We start from the raw sequence: 22,402 nt of genomic DNA, 5'->3' as shown, positions 1-22,402 counted from the left end.
TGGTGTGTGTGTAGATAGGCAGGGAGATAGATCCCATGCTGCACCTCACGTCCTTTTTGATACTTGTTATATATATACACGTAACAATTAAGGACGTGGCATGTTGCTCGGGAGCTCTCTGCTGCAGAAAGCTGTTTTCAATACTCCGGGAGGAGAGTGCCGGTTCCTTCTCGGCTAATTTGTAACACCGGGAGCCTCAAACAGGCCAAGAAACAGCCGGTAAACAGACAGTAACAGCAACAAAGAGGAGAGATCGCACACCCAGCCTCCGCTCTGGGATGAAATCTCCCAATCAGGGCATGCAGACTGTCACGGGGAAAAATATCATTTTTCTCCTGCTGCAGCACTGCGAATTGAAGTGCTTAAAATGTGCACCCTTGGAGAAAGCGCCATGTACTCGTAGAATTAATAACAATGAAAATATCACTTCTAATTCCATCACTACTGCAAAAGTCATGTTATTATTACCATTATTATTAGTAGTACTGCTATTATTAGGAATATTATTAACAATGATACAATTATTATTATTCGTTTACATTATTATTATTGTTTATATTATAATATTGCTGTTTATATTATATTATTATTGTTGCTGTTTGTTGTTATTATTATTTACTAGTACCAATACTTAATGATAATATTATTATTATTATTATTATTATTATTATTATGCCAACACGCTGTTTTCGTGATCAGCAACATTTCCCTCACAGTTCTCCTTTCCATAGTAAGGTCGGACTTGTGTTTGCTTTTCTCTAAGTTCGTTCAAACGTACGTCAGATATTGCCACGAGCTCTGTTTTACTTGTGCACATAATTGTATACACTGAAATACATGGCCCAAGCTATCAAAACAACACCTTACAATCTACATTCGCGGCAACGTAGATTTTCTTTCATTACTTGCCCACATCCTAAATTACCCTGTAGAAATTCAAAGCTGAAGGTTTCGCAGAACGTATTTTGTAAGAAACTCGTTCACTTCACGTGTGCTGAAGCACACGAAGCGGAGTGCTGCTGGAGCCAAGAAGGGGGAACGAGTGGCGTGCAGCGCTACGTTACTCACCACACATATAAACAAAAGACATACGCCTCAGCAAATCCTTCATATATATATATAAATATATATATATATATATATATATATATATGGGAGAACGATGTCTATATAATATAATATATATACACATCTACGTGGGATATATATAATACATAAGGGGCAAATACACATGTATTATATATTTGCGTGGAATATATATATATATATATATATATATATATATATATATATATATATATATATATATATATATATATATATATATATATATATTCTGATGCCTGTGGTTGTATGTGACGGGCATCAGCACTCACTTTGAGGTCGGGGACCTATTTTTCACCATGTTATCGCCAAGAACTAAGGAGCGTAAACAAACCCTTGAAGCGCGCATGCTCCTATCTGCAGCATTTCTGACGAAGTTACCTGAAATAACCCACTAAAGGTCCTTGAGTGAAAAGAAAAAACACTACTCGTCGCCCCGTCCATAAATGAGCAGCAGTCCCCTGCAGGAGAGTGGAAACCTCCGGTTCACAGAGAGGGCGCCTCAGGGCAACGGATACACTAGAGAAGGCGTTCAAGGCGCTATGATGTAGAGAAGGCGCCGTTGGAGGGGCCCGCCTGCCCCAGGAGAGGGGATACCACCTTCACAGGCGCTGCTACCTTCCACCCCAGCCACCCTCAAAGCCAGATTAAAAGGCTGGGAGAGGCTGCTATGGGGTCTTGTCTCCGGTCCTCCAATCTGAAGTCACCGCCACCACATCAGAACTCCCCCTCCCCCTTCGAATTACTTAATCACATCCCTGCCACCTATGGGGTGACGCGAATCACAATACCCACCAATAAACGCGTTGTTGGCTCCGCAGACCTCAGCAGACGACGCCTTGCGCTTCTTTCGGTGGCTGCGTCACAGGTAACTTTCCACGTAAGGCCTTTTTACGTTGTTGAACTTTTGTAGATTGTCCAGTTCTTATTAGGTGCTTTGCACTAGCTTTTGACTTGTTTTGCAAAGAGTTGTGTAGTAACCCGGAAAAAAGCGTGATATACAGGGGAGATCCAACATCTACCCAAAAACATGCAGGGGCTTATTTACAAGCCGTATGATGTGACGTATGATTAGGTTTTGCCTAGCCAATGCGTACGAAGTACGCATGCGCTAGGAAAAACTTAATGATATCTGTGTGTGGGGACCTCAGTTTTCGTGCCCCTGTCGCCTGCTTGTGCCTCAGTTTTCGTGCCCCTGTTGCCTGCTTGTGCCTCAGTTTTCGTGCCCCTGTTGCCTGCTTGTGCCTCCGTGTGCCCCTGTTGCCTGCTTGTGCCTCCGTGTGCCCCTGTTGCCTGCTTGTGCCTCCGGGTGCCCCTGTAGCCTGCTTGTGCCTCCGGGTGCCCCTGTTGCCTGCTTGTACCTCCGTGTGCCCCTGTTGCCTGCTTGTGCCTCCGTGTGCCCCTGTTGCCAGCTTGTGCCTCCGTTTTCGTGCCCCTGTTGCCTGCTTGTGCTTCCGTGTGCCCCTGGTGCCTGCTTGTGCCTCCGTGTGCCCCTGTTGCCTGCTTGGGCCTCCGTGTGCCCCTGTTGCCTGCTTGTGCCTCCGTGTGCCCCTGTTGCCTGCTTGTGCTGTGTGGGTGTGTGTGGAAGGCTCTGTGTGGGTGTGTGGAGGGCTCTGTGTGGCTGTGTGTGTAGGGAGCTTTGTGTGGCTGTGTGTGTGGGGGGCTCTGTGTGGCTGTGTGTGGGGGGCTCTGTGTGGCTGTGTGTGTGGGGGGCTCTGTGTGGTGTGTGTGTGGGGGGGCTCTGTGTGTGTGTGTGTGTGTCATTTGCGAGAGATAAAGCTAGTGGCATTGTAAATGACAATGCCATTTATTTATGTTAAAAAAAAAAAACATAAATAAAAATAATGTCAAGAGCAATGCCAATAGCTTTAACTTTAACAAAGGCAAAACCATTGCATTGTAAATGCTTGTTAATATCTGTGATATTGTTAGCTCCTTTGGTTTCCAGTTAACCTCGTACGCTGACGATACACAGATTGTTCTATCCATCAAAAACAGTCATGAAAAAGAAACTGGAGCTCGCTTCCATGACTGTATGCAAGCCATAGCATGATGGGTGTTGTTGAACTGTCTGAAGTTGAATTCAAGCAAGACTGAGGTGATTGTATTTGGTAACAACCCTCATATTTGGACCCCGGATTGGTAGCTCACAGAGTTGGGAATTCAGCCGATTCCAACTCTGAATGTAAAAAACTTAAGGGTCATTGTGGACAATAGACTGACTTTCAATGATCACATAAGTTCAGTAGTTTCTTCCTGCTTCTTGATCTTGCGAATCCTGAGGAAAATTAAACCCTTTCTCTCTGAAATGGACTTTAGGACAGTAGATACAGTCCTCGTTATGTCACGCCTGGACTCCTGTAACAGCATTTATCTGAATGCCCAAAACCAACATCTCAATAGGCTTCATATAGCTTAGAATGCAGCTGCCAGGCTTTTGACAGGCATACCGAAATTTGTTTCGGTAAAAAGAGTTAATTCGGCTACATTGGCTCCCGGTGAAGCAAAGGGTTCGTTTTAAGGCCTTGTGCATAGCATTTAAGGCTCTCAATGGTATTGCCCCTGACTATTTGAGGCAAAATTTCAAATGGTATGCCCCAGCCAGGACCCTGCGGTCTAAAGGAGTAAAAAATGTCCAAATCCCCACCCTAAAAAAAAACTGTTGGGGAGGCAGGAGCTTTATCACCTGCACGTCCAAGGCTTGGAACGAGCTTCCGTTCTTTCTGAGAAATGCTGTAGACCTTCTCTCCTTTAGAAATGGGCTGAACACCTGGCTCTTTACTGATTGAACCCCCTCCGACTATCTCTTAAGCAGAGCTCAGCCCAGGACACCCTTGGGTAATCGCACGCTTTTATAAATTTAATTAAGATAAACTCCTAGAGAAATGCGTCCAATCTCAAATCTGTGCCCACATTCAGAATTTCCATCTCCTGGACCAACACCAATCTGGCTTCTGGAGTGGGCACAGCACTGAATCGGCTCTCACTCACAGTATGGATGACATTTTAAAAATGCTCGACCAAAATGAATCCTGCCTCCTTATCCAACTTGACCTTTCCTCAGCGTTTGACATGGTTAACCACGACAGCCTCATATCCACTTTGAAGCACAGGATGGGCCTTTCTGGTTCGGTGCTGCAATGGTTCTCGTCCTTCCTCCTCCACAGATCCCAAAGAGTTAAGGCAAAATACTCTCTCTCCCAACCTTCAGCAGTATCCATGGGGGTCCTCCAAGGGTCCGCCCTATCCCCCATACTCTTCAATCTGTTCTTGGAACCTTTAGCTAATGAACTAAATTCCACTGACATTCTCTTTCATATGTATGCAGATGATACGCAACTCTATCTGAAAATCTCCTCTCCAAATAACCCCATTTCACTCAACTCTACCCTAATAAACACTCAAAACTGATTAACTGAGAACCACCTCTTGCTCAACACCTCCAAAACCGAATTCCTGCTCATTTCTCCCTCAGATCACATCCCCAAGATTGACCTTTGGATGAACCACCTCACTGTCTTCAACTGCCCCCCCCCCCTCATTGTTGACTCAGCCAAATCTCTCAGACAATAGACAACATCTGAACATGAAAGATCATATCAGCGATGTGTGCAAGGGAGCTAATCACCTAATGAGGATACTCAAGAATCTCAAACCTTTCCTCCCACAAGCTGACTTCAAGCAAGTGGTTCAAGCACTTGTTTTACCGAGGCTAGACTATGGCAGTGCTATGCTCTGTGGCCTCCCCAAATATACCTTGGCCCCACTAAGGGCCACACTGAATGCGGTGGCCAGATTTGTTAAGGGTACCAAAAAAAACAAGCACATCTCCCCAGTCTTAAAATCTCTAAATTGGCTGCCCTATGAAGCAAGAATTCAGCTAAAGATTGCCTGTCTGTCTTTCAAAGCCCTCCATTTCAAACCCCCAGTTATCTAGCGCAAAAGCCAGAATTATCCGGAGGGGTTAGATCTTCTCGGAGTGCTAGCTCTCTCATCCTGAAACCACAGATCTTTTGCAAAAAGAGAACGTGTCACCAAACCTTCTCTGGCTCGGCGCAGAAGATCTGGAACTCTCTACCCCGGAAATACGCAAAATTTCCTCCAAGACTGCCTTCAAATTGGAAGTAAAAAGATTCCTCATGAACAAGTTCCTACCTTAAAAGGGTTTTAAATCGTCTGCCCTAATACTTTGGACCTACATCCTAAGGCCTGCGTTTAATATTATACTGTTCTACTAATCACTTGCTCCCATCCCAGCTCACTATGTTCCAATCATTATCTTACCCTTTGTTGTCCCTTCGATTGTAATCTTGTTTGATGTGCATATTTGATTTGTTTGGGTTGGTATCCCTTTGATTGTATTGCAACTTTTACCTTCCTCTATCTCAAATTGTAAAGTGCTCTGATATCCTTCGGGATCATGTTTGCGCTATATAAAACTTTATAAATAAAATAACTGTTATTATAAAACTGATATTGTTTCACTGTTCTAGTAGGGTATTGAGAACCCAGTGGTGCCTCGTGAGTGTTCAGATGATACAGTATTTAGCACCGAGTAATGCAAATGAAATGCAGTTTCTATAAACAGTTTCAGAAATAAAACATTGTATTCGGTGTTTACAGTATACTCGGGTGCACATTTATGATGAAATTGAGATCCTGAAAAGGGCTTCAACCTGTGTAGAAATATGAAACACAAAAATAGCATATGAAAACGCAGGCTATAAAATATTTCGCTTTTGTGCTTATTTAGTGATAAGTGGCCTGCGGGTCGTTGCTTTAGGATTAAGATTTACGTCTCACAACTAAATATTTGCATGTAAAATGAAGCAAATATAAGGTAGGCTGAAGAGTTTATAAAAGAACCCTAATTTTATGTTGCTTTTCAAAAAGCTGTTTTTGTGTAAGTGGTTTCAATCCTGGTGTATAACTTCTGGAGGTGTCTCCAATAAATGTTAAGTTTTGGACCATATTGCTAGGCAAGCACCTATCTTCCAAACATTGTTCGTAGCTGTCCCTTCTTCTGCTAGCTCGGAAGATGTGTGTTTTCTCCTGAAACACGAGGCAAAGCACAGGAACGGTCTTTGCCTGGATTTAAGCCAAAATTGCAGATGCATCTCTGAGGCCGAGGAGGAGCTGGAATATTATGAATATATTATTTGGAAGAAAATCCCATTCAGCCAGCCTATTAGCTTGTCCACCTCAGAGATTTTCTGCAAAGCATATCTCACCTTGTTTCCTCATAGCTGTGGAATTGCTGAATGATCGTCACTTCTTGACTTGTCTTTTTTACCTTCCACTAAGATACTGGCTGGTTGCATTTCCTGGTGCCCCTGCTGTCACTACTTTACATCCTTAAACGTTGTTGGTATGTTATGAGAACAAATATAAAGCTTTACCTTTCTTTGTAATAACTTGGTGGAAGAGACTCCCCATCTCTCTGTACTGATATCCACTCCAATTTAACAACTGTAAATATATTCATCTATGAAGCCAGTTGGAAAAAGATTCCATAACATCCACAGTATTGTTGCCTTTGACGACGTCCTGGTAGCCTAGTGGCACTCCAAGAAAGGCCAGAGGGTGGCTATTGCCTCATGACATTCCAGGAGGCTTTTGGAGTGAGGTGAGGCCCTAAGGGGCTGAAGCATGGTGTTTTACTAGTTTAGCCGTCTGCCTCAATCTTTTGGTCTCTGTCATGTAATCTTTTCTTTCTCTATCCTTCCTCCCATGATCGTGCCCATGAGAGCGCCCATAGCCCACCCAACAGAATATTATTTCTTGATTCCAGTTATTACTACATCTGATTCCTCATCCTGTGGAGGTATCAAATGTTCTGCTCAAAAACACGTTAAGCTTCACTTGTCATTTGTTCTAGTCTGTTCCAAACATCTGCTGTTTCCATTACTTTCTCAGTTCAATGCCCTGTGCACCAGTACTGTGTTTTTTCTACTGTGCTTTACTTAACTTTTCTTTGCGTTTGAGGATTGCCCGAAACAAACTTCAGGTGTGCTTTCTCTTCTAGATCACAGCAGTGCGTGCAGTGGTCCCAAACAAGAGCAACAATGAAATTATCTTAGTCCTGCAGCATTTTGACAACTCTGTGGACCGGGCAGTGCAGGCCTTCATGGAAGGTAATGTTGCAAACTTTGGGGGTTCTAGGTAAAAGTTGGGACTTTTGGGGGCCAGTATGAAGTGTTTGAGAGTTTTTTGGTCTGTGGGACATTGACGATATTTTTATGGTTTGTAAGGGAATGCCAGGAGCTTTGAGGACAATAAGGTGAGGATCCATAATTTTGTCCTGTAATGATGGGAGCTATATTAAGGTGATGATGTAGTCTTGAGAAACTGAAGTACAATGGGAGCTTCGGTGTGGTGAGAGAACTAGGGGAGCTTTGTGGCAATGAGGTGTGCTTTTGGGTTTCGAGGGAAGGGGAGGTTTTAGGCTTCGAGGTAAGAATGGAAGTTTGGGGCAGTCGTTAAGGATAGATTTGCAGTATGAATTTGGTATAGATTCACATACTTTACAAAATCTGCCGACTAGATATAGGACCGTTCACTGTTTCAGTTTATGATATGATCCCATGTGGGCTTAGACTATTTTCAAATCAATTGTGACATTAAGTGAAAACTCACAACACCATTCACTTGGGATTGATATTTAGATTTATTCCTGCGGAGCACTTGATGGCTCAGATACACTTCCTGTGCGTCATTGAGTGCTATGGATAAGATTACCTTTGCTGGGGACTAAAACTTAGTTGAAGAAGGCTTGTGTCATCGGCTAAGCGTTATGGCTAAAAACAATTACACTTATTTTCACTTGCTTTAACTTTCCAGTTGTTATTATGAAAAGCAAAGTAATGATAGGGCAGACAACACAACCACCATGAGTTTCACCCTAAAACCGCTGTCATCACATTCTCAGCTGTTGTGGCATTGGTACGTAAAATGGAAGGTTTTGCTTCCAGGAGCTCTGGGATATTTTGCGGAACTCTTTCCTGCTCTATCATCAATGCCATTAAAGGTTTACATTAACATACTCGCTTAATTTATGCAATCGGTACCCTCCACCCGAAAACTAGGAGGACATATGTGGCATTCATGGAATTTGTGTGAAGGCCAAGTGCATTGACCACCACACTAATGGCTGATACCGAAAGTGAATTCCGGGAAAGCTACTTGAACCATTTGATTCTCAAACTAAGGTCCGTGAAAAAGAGTCTTCTTACTCCAAAATAGCCTATGGGGCATATCTGTAATGAACGTCAACCTCCCCAAGAGGCTTATCTTGACGCCAAACAAGATCTCAGATTCGAGGAAATAATCCCATAAATAAAACCTACTCTTTTGACAACCTGCACTTTTGACACTGTCTTCCTTGGATAGAACGAACTGTTGAAATTGGCATTAAAATGAAACAGACCGTCAGTGTGAAAAGAACTATGAATGTAATTAGCTCAATTGATAATGTAAAAAAAGGGAGGTTTCCTTTCTGTGTTCTTCGGTTAATTATTGACCATTTGGCACATACCAGATATTCCCAATCAATTTTTACCATGACATGTAGAGATATTAGGTACAAAAACTCTATAGATTCCTCATTTCACACACATTTATTATTAGATAATGACCTGGTTGAAATTTTACAATACACAATTAAAAACAATATAAAAACAATATACAATCAATTGCTCAAATCAATGATATTCCAACTCTACACATTTCTGACTTGAACTATGAGTCTTTGCTTGCATGTATTACACAAATTTAACATCAAACATAAAAATTAATACAATTTTATACAATTAATGCAGTTAAAAATCACATGGAGTCCTTATGTCGACGCGTTTCGGTGCTTGAGTTTGAGTCGAGTAAACACCTTCCTCAGGACTGAACTTTATTAAAAACCAGGTATCTTCTTTTTTTATTGCTTGTTAATCCTTATTTTCCTGGAGTACTGGACTATCAAATTTACTTTCTAGGTCCTCTTCGTGGGTATAGTTCATATATCTCAACCACGATGCTTCACTATTGGGGTTGCAATCATAACATCTGCATCACCTTTAAACTTGGTTCTGTAGTTATGCTACTTTCATGTATGTATATTTTGCGCTGGTTAAAATCATGGCGTTCCCTCCGCGACTTTGAGACCTTAATACTGCATAAGGCTTCGGCACTTCTGACTGTTTCTTTACGTCTCTTTGTGGATCTGGTAAGTTTTCGGGGATTTTTCCTTTCTTTATCTCCCTCTTTTCCAGACCGGCTCTGCCTTGCAGTTTACAGAGGGTCCACCTATGTGTGTTTTTTCGTCTCAATGTCGCGTCCTCTCGCGGTTCGTGGTGATTGGGAATATCTGCTATGTGCCAAATGGTCAATAATTAACTGAAGAACACAGAAAGGAAACCCCCCTTTTTTTACATTATCTATACCCAGTCCTTTCTGGTTTATCTGGGACACTCTTTTCATGACTTACCTCAAATGTTCAACGTCGAACAATCACCCGAAATCAAAGCATTCTCTCATCTGCCTAAGTTTATCAGCATGGCAGCGAAGGCTAGAGAACTCTGTTTCAGATTTCACCACTGGATATCTGCTGGTGTGCAACTCTCTTTCACAAAGCATCCTCGAGCTGCAACAGATCATTGGCAGTTGTAACAATCGGCAGACGCTTCCTGGTGAGGGCAGTAGAACAAGTCTATATTATATAATAGCCACTTCCTTCCTCCAGTGCTGGCATGTTTCATGGAAACAGCTAGTCATAGTTTACTCACCTGCAACACTTCAGCTGTTTAGCACTCACACCAGAGAAGTACAAGTCTGTGCCACAAGACCCACACAGTGAAGCGAAATATTGACCCTAGCTGCAGATGGTCTGTTATCCCAAGGTTCATGTCTGTGATTTCCTTAAAAAAGCAGAAATGTAGGAAAGAGAACATTCTGTAATACTGATTCCTTATCCCTCATCACTGGAATCTCTAAGAGCCTTTTACCTTTCTTCAGTAATAGGCAGTAAAAATAAGATGGCTCTGCTGAATGACCTTATTTCTGTGGCTAAAAATGAGCACCGTGCAAAAACAACAATTGATGGACAGAATGCAGAACAATGTCATACATTCACCCCAGTACAGAGATCTGGGCCTAAATCCATTGTTTTTTACACTCCACACCACCCCAGGTTAGACATGGCCGGATGCAAATCAGCCTTGACCCTGTGCCTCATGGGAACAGTCCAGCCCGAACTGCCAAGCCATGTCTTTCCTGGACCGGAATCAAGCATCCAAGGACCGGTTTCTGGCTATCGGCCTTCATCAGCCTGGATAGCTTGACTCCAGTGGTGTGGAGAGCATGGGACTCACGTCTGAGCATACCCATCCCACTCGGGGTGACAAATGCAAAAACAACAATTGATTGACAGAATGCAGAACAATGTCATACACTCACCCCAGTACAGAGATCTGGGCCTAAATCCATCGTTTTTTTGCACTAGAAAATGAGGGGAGAAGTACCTGCCAGGCAGACGCGAGGCACTGGTAGGTGAAGACGAACAGCCCATGTCCCTAGCCTTGGGAGTACTTCTCCATAGCTCCAAATAATTTTCCCAATTGGTAGTCCCAATGCATTTCAGGCTACTGGGAGCCCTTCATCAGGGGAATATTAAACTCCTAAAACATTAAGCAGAAAAGCTGGGGCTCACTGACCAGGTCTTGTAGAATCTCTTAAATAGTTGAATTCCCAAAATCTGCAAGTGGGGAAAGGGTTTTAGAGAATGAGAATAGCACTTTCCTCGGTGGGGGGGAGGAGGGTTGGAAGGGGTTTTGGGTTGTGTCCCCTCAATGCACAACGTGTTGTCCATTAGTTCATGTTAAATCAGTATAGAACAAGTTAGTCGTGTTTTCATGAGTTGAATTTATTCACTTTAAATATTGCTTTAATCCACATGAATTCGAACCGAAACCAGTAGAACCAAAAAAGCTCCAAATTATTTTCCCAATTGGTAGTTCCAATGCATTTCGGCAACTGGGAGCTCTTAATCAGGGGAATATTAAACTCCTAAAAAATGATTCATAAAGGCTGGGGTCACTGACCAGTGCTGTTCATGCATATGAACTTAAAACTTCTACATCGTTTGTCTATGTTTGAAAAAGATATTCCAGTGGTTCCATGGTGACTTCTCTGTCATGCAATACAGAAGATTGTGTCTGTGAAAAACTAATTAAATTAACCGGATGACGATATCACATTGCTTCAATGGTGAAAATGTTGGCTGAAAGAATAGTGGTGCACAGCTTGTTGAATAAATGCACAAGGGTGAGGACATTGTTCCTAGGGAGGTGTGCAGAGTGTTGCTCACTCCTAAAGTGAAAGAGAGACAAATAGAGGGAGGGGTGAGAGAATGATCACTATCTCCGTTATTTTAAATTGGTTGAGTTTCCTTGGTTTTCACCGTTTCATGTATCAACGTGCCCACAGATTGAAAAAGCATTTAAAAAAGCAATGGACCACAAGGGACATCCGTGTGCTGCCTCCCAATCTGAAGACGGTGAGCACAGCACCATGGCCCCTGAAGTCCTAGTTTGAACAATTAAAATTACCCACTATTTGTATGAAAACACCCAAGTAAGCTAGAATCCCCTAAAATTAACCATGTTCATAACCGACTGAAAAGAGTATCACCACTGCTGGGCAAGACTTTCTGTGTATTATATCAGGATTTGCTATAAAAGGGGCTGGCACATCTCTCAGTCTTGGGACAGTGTGCTATCTTGAAGTAATAGCATAAAAAGTATGTATGAGAACCATATCTTTATATTATACCTAATTTATTTGTCCTATGCCTTCCTGAAAGGATTGACCTAAAAATGACCGCCTGTCAGACACCTAGCTACCAATTGGAAGCTTATTGTGGTGTGGTGCCATCCAAATTATCATGATCTGCTCTTCAGCCCACATATCAATGCGATAGAAAGCCCAATCCCATTTCATCAGCACATCGTTATCTTTAAGTAAACTGGTATCAGTAACAAACTCTTCATTTCTACCAATGTCAAATCTGAATTTTACATTAACTAGACACTTGAGTTATTATGTTTCTTCCTAAAGTCGCAAATTCTAATGCGAAGCAGCTTAATTTCTCTAGAGGACAGAAGGGTAATAGTGAAAGGAGGACCAACATTCGAAACACTCCACATCTGTCTCTGATATTTAAACACACAACTTAAGAGGATGAGACCTACCTAAAGCAAGTTTAGCAAGATTGATTGTACTGTGCCGTAAGTGAGCAGATAAATGAGTATCACAGTTAACTGCAGTACACTTCACAAGATGAAAGGAGAACATAGTAGCATTCATAGGAAGCATACGATGCACACTAGGGATATACTGCTATATAGCAAAGGCTGTTAAGAAGCATTTCCTAAACCTCTTTATTAAGCATTTGTGTCTGAGCTCTGAAGCCTGACACAATTCCAGCAATATTTTCGTCACTGAGAATGACTGTGTAAAGGCCTAGTTTCTCCAGGGAGTTCAAAATAGTGGCTCCCAGCTGCTATTGAGGGGACAGAATCTAGCTTTGGGGTGGTGGGAATGTTTCCTCTGGAGAAGCATTGGTGGAAGGCATGGTAGCTCTGGGGTGCAGTGGAGGTAAAGATGATGGCTCCAAGGAGTCTGTTGGTGCTTGGTATTGTACCGTTCAAGGATGGTGATAGTGGCCCAGAGGATGAAGTGGGTTAACGTTGTTGGGTGGAGGTGGCTTTGGGAAAACGGTTTAGTCACCCAGGACAATGATGGTGTGATTATCTGTGGGCAGGACTTTCGAGGACTTCTAAAATGAAGCCATGCAATGGTTGGGCATTCTTGAGAGGTGCAGTCCCTGGGAGGCAATAAGCGTGCTATACGTTGCTTCTTGCTCCCAGATATTACCAATGCTACAGTCTGTTTTCTTTTTGTAGGCAGTGCCGTTGACGTGCTTAAGGAATGGAAAGTGAACAGCAAAAAAAAGGTAAGGTTGCACTTGAGATAATTCCTTCATCCAGATTTTTTCGTCTTTTTCAAGGTGTCTTAAAGGATTATTTGGAGTGGTAAACAGGCCTTCATATTGGCCGTCAACTTGTGTAAGGCACAGTTTGCGAAAGGTTTCCTATTATGCCCCAAAGCTGACCTGTGCTGGTGAAAGCGTTTGACGACTCTGGGGCCGTTGTGATAGCGGTATCGCTAAAATGCTGTATTTGTATTGTCTATGCTGTATCATGACAGTGCTGCATACAGACACTATAAATAACATATTTAAATAGCCACATCTGTTTTATTCATTTTACCAATCTAAGAAATATGAGACTGAGTTATCCCCAGGAAGCTACCAGTAGCGTATACTGGCAGAGATCTGAATGAGATGGACAAACAAGACTATAAATTCTGTATACAGCATGTCATGGCTGGTCTTCTAATGTCCTTTGTCGTGTTCTGGAGTCTTATGAGAGCAATTTAAGAACTACAAAGCTGTAATTTCCATTACCAAGGCTTTGTGTTTTATGCAAAGGTTCACTGTTTAAAGCTATAGCAAGAGCGGTGTAGTGCAATCAGACTGTGAGTGTACTGAAATAAAGATGTAATGTACAGCTGTATTTAAGGAAACTTGTGAGAGTGCAATACTCAGGAGATTTTGCGTCTAGGCACTTGTGATGTCACAGTGGCATTGTTGTTTGCACTTGAAGAGTCGCTCATCCCTTGCCTTGAGCACTTGTGATGCCAATCAGGCCCACGTACATCCTTAATGCTACAGAACCCTTTTCTACTTGATATTTATTTTATTCAGTTCACAAACACAGCAATTGTGACGTTAAAGAAACTTTGCTCATGCACTGAAGTAGTTTCCGTACACTCTAGTGATTGCACAAAGCTCTTGTCTTGCGTGCTGTTGTTGTAAACTAATACAAAAACAACAGTTGATGGACAGAATGCAGAACAATGTCATACAATCACCACAGTACAGAGATCTGGGCCTAAATCCATCGTTTTTTTGCACTCCACACCACCCCAGTTCAGACATAGCCATATGCAAATCAGCCTTGACCCTGTGCCTCATGGGAACAGTCCAGCCCGAACTGCCAAGCCATGTCTTCCCTGGACCGGAATCAAGCATCCTAGGACCGGTTTCTGGCTATCAGCCGTCATCAGCCAGGATAGCCTGACTCCAGGCTTGACTCCAGTGATGTGGAGAGCACGGGACTCACGTCTGAGCATACCCGTCCCACTCGGGGTGACAAATACAAAACAAGCATTTACAATGCAACGGTTTCGCCTTTGCAAAAGTTCGAGCTATTGGCATTGTAATTGACAACATTTTCTATTTGTGTAGGTTTTGAAAACAGATAAATAAATGGCATTGTCATTTACATTGCCAACAGCTTAATCTCTCGCAAATGTAAGACCTATTGTACCCTACTGGACGAGCTCAGCAGACAGCAATTACTACCACACACACACCCAGAGCCACACACACACACACACACACACACCCAGAGCCACACACACACACACACACACACACACACACACCCAGAGCCACACACACACACACACCCAGAGCCACACACACACACACACCCAGAGCCACACACACACACACACCCAGAGCCACTCACACACACACACACCCAGAGCCACACACACACACACACACCCAGAGCCACACACACACCCAGAGCCACACACACACACACCCAGAGCCACACACACACACACCCAGAGCCACACACACACGCACACACACACACACACACACACACCCAGAGCCTCACAATGTGTGTGACTAGACACAAGGTTGCTGCATAACACAGTTCTGATGAAGCACAACAAAAAAATCTAAAACCTTGGACAGAGAGCTACAGGCTCAGAAGTGTCACACGCAGAGGATGAAGAGAAGATCAAAAAGCTTCAACCATATCCTAATGTTATGCACACAAAGGCAGACAGAAGTGTAATGGAGACCATTTGTAGGCAATGGACGTTCATGAGATCGCAGAAGCTATAGAAAATAAGGGCTGTTGAATGTGAAGAGAATTACAGTAGGTCACCACAGAGCTGTGCCTACAACTTGAGTTCGTGCCCAGAAAAGCAGTTCAAAGGAGGAAGAACTGGGGGCTCAGGAATGCAGGGTCAAGAGTTCTAAACACACAAAGCTATTGAGGCTTTCATCAAGTTACAGGAACCCCCATCCATACACCACTGCCAAGCACAGAAAAGCAGCTAATAGAAGGTAGAACTGGTGGCAGATGGATTATGGGTCAAGAGCTCGGACAGGGCTTTCAGTGAGGCAATTCTGGTGCATTCATATCCCATCAAGCATAGGAAAGCAGCTGAGCGCAGGTGCAGCCCGGTGACAGGTGACGAAACCCTTTGCAAACTTGGAAGAACAGGGCTTACAGCAGATCTCCACAGCTTTCTTGACGCCCACACACAGAAGAGTTGTTAAAAGCACATGGGCCTCAAGAGCTTATGACACCTCTGGGTATAAGCTTTTCAACAGATTACAGGCGTTCCAATTCAAACAGGTGGATTTCATGGTAAAGAGATAGACACTCCAGCGCTCTTGACACATTAAAAGGGCGAGGCCTACTGTGTACGGACTGGCCAACTATTCACCAGAGGGCTGCACATGTGTTCTGATGAAATGCTGCAAGCATGTAGAGCCCAGGCTGGCTGAAGGATGCCATCTCAGGAGCTGCAGATACTTAGGAAGACTGGGTTTAGAGTGCATAAGCACCTAAAAAGAGCCTAGAAACTGGCAAGTCAGTCCCAAAGCTTTAATCACCTAGAACAAATAAGAATCCAGCTTGTCACTCAACAGATTTTCCCATGCTCTCCCTACCTACACAGTGCCACTATAGCACAGAACCGGTGGCTCAGACTGAGGGGCGATCAACACCTAGAGGGTGGGACTTACAACTGGTCACTAGACTGTTTTTACAAAGTCACGCACAGAAGAGTAAACAGAAACACTGGCGCATATAACCAGCTTTCTGGGGCTACTTGTCTTCCAGTCTACACAGCATGAGACCCAGCAATTAAGGCTTTGCTCTTCCCATTATAGCACGATCAAATCCGATTTGCAAATAGTTGTTTTCAGTCTGGAGTGGCATAGTAAACAATAAATGATTAACTGGGATGTGGACACAGTAAATGACCAGTAGCTGAGATCAAAGCATTCGACCCATCACTTTTTTCGATTTACTATATGAGACACCATAAGTGTGACTGGTCTGACCAGGAGAGGGGCGCATGCTCCATGTGCCACAGGACTCAAACTAAACACCATTGAAGAGAGCCAGTGCTGCAGCAGTCTGGGATTGCTGGTGACCACGTATTTGGGGGAGGGGGGACTTGGCCTGGCAGTTCAGGTCCGACTGTTTTTACTAGAATAAGACCACGTTAGACCTGTGCATGGCCAGCCTCTGTTTGGAGCAATAGATGGTAAAAACACAATTAAGTGGAAATGGTAATTGCCAGTGGCTAGTTTTAATTCTAGTGTGCCAGCAACCGTTTTTTTGTTTTTCTGTGGCATGTTAGCTCCTCTCCAGTGATTACCTTTCTTGGAGCTAGCACATTCTGTTTATTCTATTCGCACTATAACCCAAAACCGAAAAGCCACTACCCCGAGATCCAGCCGACCAATCTGCGCCATGCAGGAGTTTTACTCCAGGAAATATTATACTTTTCACCGATAAATACGAACGTAACCCACATCACCAACAATCTCACACCTCGGATGCCAGACTGCCGCTCCTACTTTAGTGCAGCCGATAACTATGTAACGACTTTTTTATGAGAAGTGCTCGATGGAGGTTTGGGTGAGAGGCATTTCAAAATTGTTTAATCTAGCCGAGCGATGCTTTCTGAGCCTGGCTGTTAGCGCTGCGCTCCGCTGACTCTTCTAATTAAAGACAGCCTTGCGTGAGCGGTCTCCTTACGATGCTGCATTCCTCACTCAGGAAGGATTGCAATAGTGAAATAATGGCATTTAAAACAGCTTACAGCAATATTTTGATGCACAAAATGCAAATATCACAAAGTTGATTTTGGGAAACGGAAGAACCTACACATTTAACCATATTGCATAGAAAAGTGTTTCTGTGCCTCTCCACGCCTTACATAGCATCAGTTTGGGGGGCGGGGGGGGGGGGGGGTCGAAAGACAATTAGATACTATTGTACTAGATAAAGCAGTATTTCTAAGCTTCCCTTCCTTCTGAGCAGAAATGTGGGCACCGGTACTCATTGAATCACAAATTGAGCCCTGTTTGGGGTATTAATGCAGGATTCTGCGTGGGGCTCTAAGTAAACCAGCCACTCTTTATCATTACTATTACATATTTTAAAGTTAAACATTTTATCGGCGTCGGGCGGATGAATGTACGAGTAGGGTCTGCACAAAGAGGTAGCAGTAGAAAACTGAGACAGAGTGCTTTTGCCACTTTTTCTTTAATCCCAACGAAGCTGCAAGGGTAAATTACAACTTTGCTCAACTTGGTTGCTTTAAACAAAGTAAAGTGGGAGTGAGGAGGAAGGGCGAGGATCGGTTGAAAATAGAAGCTGCAAGTGCTTGTGTTTTCAGCTGATCCTTGTTAGCTTGCAAGTACTTAGCCGCTGAAAACACAAACACAATTTAATAAACGCACACCTTTTCCCCTGCGAGACTGAAAGTGGTGACGGCAGGTCTGGGGCAGTTGCAGGAGCAATGAGTATCAGCGCAACCGGAGGAGACGCAGCGCAATGTGTGCTGCAGAGGCGGGGACGGGCTAAGTAATAATTTGGCCAACACGGGAAATAGAAGGGCGGGGCTAAAACAGCACAAAAAAAGACACCCTCAAGCCTAAAACTACTGCGGCCACATTAATAAATGCAAATAAAAGGCACGCCATGAGAAGTGAAGGGCGGGGCCAAAGCAAAAGGGACACAGACACCGTTGATCCCAAAATCACTGAGGTGAATTTAAGAAATGCAAATAAAAGGCACGGCAAGGGGCGGGAAGGGCAGCAAAGCAGTTCCAGAAAGTAGAAGGGGAGTTACGGTAAGAGAGCGCGCGAGGGCTGGTGCCCACTTATGATGACGGCCGCCATTGTCCCTGCTTTGAAAGTGAAAGCGGGCATGGCATGTTGAGCGCGTGAATGGGAGAAGCTACTCATAAAGCAAAGCGGTTTCACAAGGAACAAGCATTTACAAGTGGGACCGGTACGTAACGTGTAGGAAAATTTAAAAACTTACCTCCGGGAGTCGGCTCGGAGTAGGGAGCGGGTCGGGTCTGCGTCCTCACAGGAAGAGCCGTCCGGCTGGTGTGACGAAGGATGCCGAAGAAAAAAAAACAAAAAACCCCGCCCACCGCCGCATGACGTGGGCAAAAAGAGAAAAATTCTACGGAACGCCCACCAATCGCCTCGAACAATGACGGACGCCTCTCTGTTCCAATGGCTATACTCCATTTATGGAGCTAGCCAATGGAACAGAGAGGCCGGACAAAGCCCCATACTAGTAAACAAAAGTTTTCGCCTGCGCGAAACGCTGCTGCGCAGCTGTTCGCCAGGCGAAACCTAAACAACAGTTGATGGACAGAATGCAGAACAATGTCATATATTCACCCTAGTACAGAGATCCGGGCCTAAATCCATCGGTTTTTTTGCACTCCACACCACCCCAGTTCAGACATAGCCATATGCAAATCATCCTTGACCCTGTGCCTCATGGGAACATTCCAGCCCGAACTGCCAAGCCATGTCTTCCCTGGACCAGAATCAAGCATCCTAGGACCGGTTTCTGACTATCACCCGTCGTCAGCCAGGATAGCTTGACTCCAGTGATGTGGAGAGCACGGGACTCATGTCTGAGCATACCCGTCCCACTTGGGGTGACAAATACAAAAGCAGCAGTTGATGGACAGAATGCAGATCAATGTCATACATTCACCCCAGTACAGAGATCTGGGCCTAAATCAATCGTATTTTTGCACTCCACACCACCCCAGTTCAGACATAGCCATATGCAAATCAGCCTTGACCCTGTGCCTCATGGGAACAGTCCAGCCCTAACTGCCAAGCCATGTCTTCCCTGAACCGGAATCAAGCATCCTAGGACCGGTTTCTGGCTATCAGCCGTCATCAGCCAGGATAGCTTGTCTCCAGTGATGTGGAGAGCACGGGACTCACGTCTGAGCATACCCGTCCCACTCGGGGTGACAAATACAAAAACAGCAGTTGATGGACAGAATGCAGAACAATGTCATACATTCACCCCAGTACAGAGATCTGGGCCTAGGATGCTTGTTTCCAGTCCTGGGAGGACCTGGCTTGGCAGTTCGGGCTGGACTGTTCCCATGGGGCACAGGGTCAAGACTAATTTGCATATGGCTGGGTTCAAACTGGAATGGCATTGTGAGCAAAAAAACGATGGATTAAGGACCAGATCTCTGTACGGGGGTGAATGTACGACATTGTTCTGCATTCTGTCCATCAACTGTTGTTTTTGCATTTGTCACCCCGAGTGGGATGGGTATGCTCAGACGTGAATCCCGTGCTCTCCATGCCACTGGAATCAAGCTATCCTGGCTGAAGAGGGCTGAAACCCCTAAACCGGTTCTAGGATGCTTGTTTCCAGTCCAGGGAGGACCTGGCTTGGCAGTTCGGGCTGGACTGTTCCCATGGGGCACAGGGTCAAGACTGATTTGCATATGGCTGGGTTCAAACTGGAATGGCATTGTGAGCAGTAAAACGATGGATTTAGGCCCAGATCTCTGTACTGGGGTGAATGTATGACATTGTTCTGCATTCTGTCCATCAACTGTTGTTTTTGCATTTTTCACCCAAAGTGGGACGGGTATTTTCAGACGTGAGTCCTGTGCTCTCCATGCCACTGGAATCAAGCTATCCTGGCTGAAAGCCCGAAACCGGTCCTAGGGTGCTTGTTTCCAGTCCAGGGAGACCTGGCATGGCAGTTAGGGCTGGACTGTTCCCATGGGGCACAGTGTCAAGACTGATTTGCATATGGCTGGGTTCAAACTGGAATGGCATTGTGAGCAAAAAAACGATGGATTTAGGCCCAGACCTCTGTACTGGTGTGAATATATGACATTGTTCTGCATTCTGTCCATCAATTGTTGTTTTTGCAGTTGTTGTAAACTAAGCCTTGCCATATGGACGCATGGTTTCAGTTTATCCTTATTTGTGAATTCTTGATGCATCTCAAAGCTGACCCTGTCCTTTCGGATTGTTGCTCAGCATGTACCTTGTGCCCTTATGTTGTTGCTCAAGCCACACCCTGCTTCTCATAATAGCAGCCAGCTCTCTGTTATAGGTCAACCTTTATCCTGCCCTCTTAGAATGCTGCTCTGCTCTCGTCTTGTGATTGCATGATACGTCTCAACCCATGCTCTGTACCCTAATGATATCTTATAAGTCTTTCAGCTGGACCTGGTGATTTTGCTCAGTGCACCCTATCCACTTCTAATGTCTTGAACCATGTCACTGCACACTTGCGATCCTCCTCAACCATAGTCTCGCACACTTTTGCTGTTCCTATAATCTTGCTTAGTTCACTCATAAATGTTGCTTAGCCCAGACTGCATGTATTCTTGAAGCAACTCAGCCTCCACCTTGCACACTCTTGATATCACCCATCCCTCACTATAAGCACATAGTCTTTCTCAACCCTCATCCTTGTGCTCTTGTGATGTCAAATTGATTTAGCTTTGTGTACATATGATATTGCCCAACTCTTGCACTGCACACTAGTGACGTTACACAGTTATCCAGTATTGGATCTTTCATAGATTCACATTCTTGAATCATTCTCTATCGGTGAAGTGGGAGTCCCACAGTATCATAGTAACGCATAATGTGTCAAGTTAGCCTAGGCCAAGACATTTTATAGCCCATCTATGTCCTTTACAAAAAAATGGACCAAACCTTAACTATGACCCACCAGATCGTAGCACTCTCTAGAACACTCCCAAGTTCCTTACATTTTCACCACACGTTGTGTGTGAAGGGAGTTTCCCTGAGTTCGGATCAGGTTTTTTAATCTAAAGCTATTTTCAACATTACTATTTTACTATGTCTGACAGAAAAGGCCTTTTTCATCTATTTAAGATCTGTGGGAAGCAGAGAGTGCATGTGGATGACCCAAACTAGGACTGTATTTACGGCCTTCATCCCAAGCATGAGGTAAAAGAGTGCAAGATTTGTCGCACATTCTCCTAAAAAACCCTAAGGGGCAGGGAAGGCAGGCTACTTCTGTGGCTTAAGAAAGCAAACGCTCAGAAATCATCTTCTGAGGAGGATAGTAACGCCTCTTTTAGGTCTCACAAAAGGGCTAGATCCTATGATGGAGCATCAGAGGGGTCCAGAAAATCTGTGACGACTTCTCACCTGCCTCACAGTTCCAAATAAAAAAAGAGGAGCAAAAACATTTCGCCTCAGAACATCCTTGCCTGGCTTATCCATACCATTTGTTAAGGATAAAGATAACTCTCATACCTCTTCTACTGAGCCATCCACGAGGCATAAATCTTCTTTCAATCCCTCTCAACGACGCCTTCAGTGACGACACCGAGATTGTCTACGACCATCAGTACTACCATCTCGTCGTCGAAGGTTGACAGCGAAAATGACAGCTGCCATCAGCGCTCTCATCTCGTCAATGCCTGCATCTTCGTCCCTGGAGATGCCTCCGTTGTCAACAAGCCTGTTGACCAAAATGCCATCAATGATGGTCCCACCGACACTTCGTCGACAATTGCTCTGTTGATGGCGTCGACCATGACACCAAAGAAGGCATCTACATCCATCCGTCGACGCTCCCATCAACTGCAATTAAGGTTTCCAAAGTCACCAGAACCTTATTTTTTATTTATTTTAACGAGTTTTATATAGCTCGAACTTGACCCGAAGTTAACTGGTATCAGAGCGCTTTACACGAGCACCAGTTGCGTTACATAAGGATTCCTGAGTCCTGAAGTCACCTCATCCAGCAAATACTCCCCTCTACAACCAAGGCACAGACATTGTGGACTATGATGACGACAGCGGTCTGTTTGGTCCAGCCCACAGTCCTTGAGAACTGAATGTTATATGCCAGGAGGAAGATGAAGATTATGAGGAGGAAGCGCATTATTTCCAGCATTACTATCCTCCGCCTCCAAGACATTATCAGCCCTGTGGACATTCTTCAAACCCTCCGCGGGATACTTCACATACTTCTGCTTCTTTGATACAGGACCTCCAGGCTATGCTTACAGATCATTGGAGGTGGTT

The 22,402-nt window shown here is 44.2% G+C and overlaps 1 protein-coding gene across 2 annotated transcripts in view; it reads left to right on the top strand.

Annotated features, from left to right (window-relative positions):
- The window catches only part of SPATS2 (spermatogenesis associated serine rich 2), a 335,634-nt gene that overhangs the window by 158,819 nt on the left and 154,413 nt on the right, over window positions 1-22,402 (top strand). For both annotated transcript variants that reach the window (XM_078686466.1, XM_078686461.1), the window contains 2 exons: window positions 7,130-7,238; window positions 13,056-13,105. In XM_078686466.1, coding sequence (XP_078542592.1) covers window positions 7,130-7,238; window positions 13,056-13,105 — 159 coding nt within the window. The remainder of the gene's footprint in view (window positions 1-7,129; window positions 7,239-13,055; window positions 13,106-22,402) is intronic.

This window comes from Lissotriton helveticus, chromosome 1_1 (genome assembly GCF_964261635.1).
Source record: "Lissotriton helveticus chromosome 1_1, aLisHel1.1, whole genome shotgun sequence".
Taxonomy (NCBI): Eukaryota; Metazoa; Chordata; class Amphibia; order Caudata; family Salamandridae; genus Lissotriton; species Lissotriton helveticus.
Note: the sequence above shows the minus strand (reverse complement) of the source record. Positions and strands in the feature narration are given on the sequence as shown.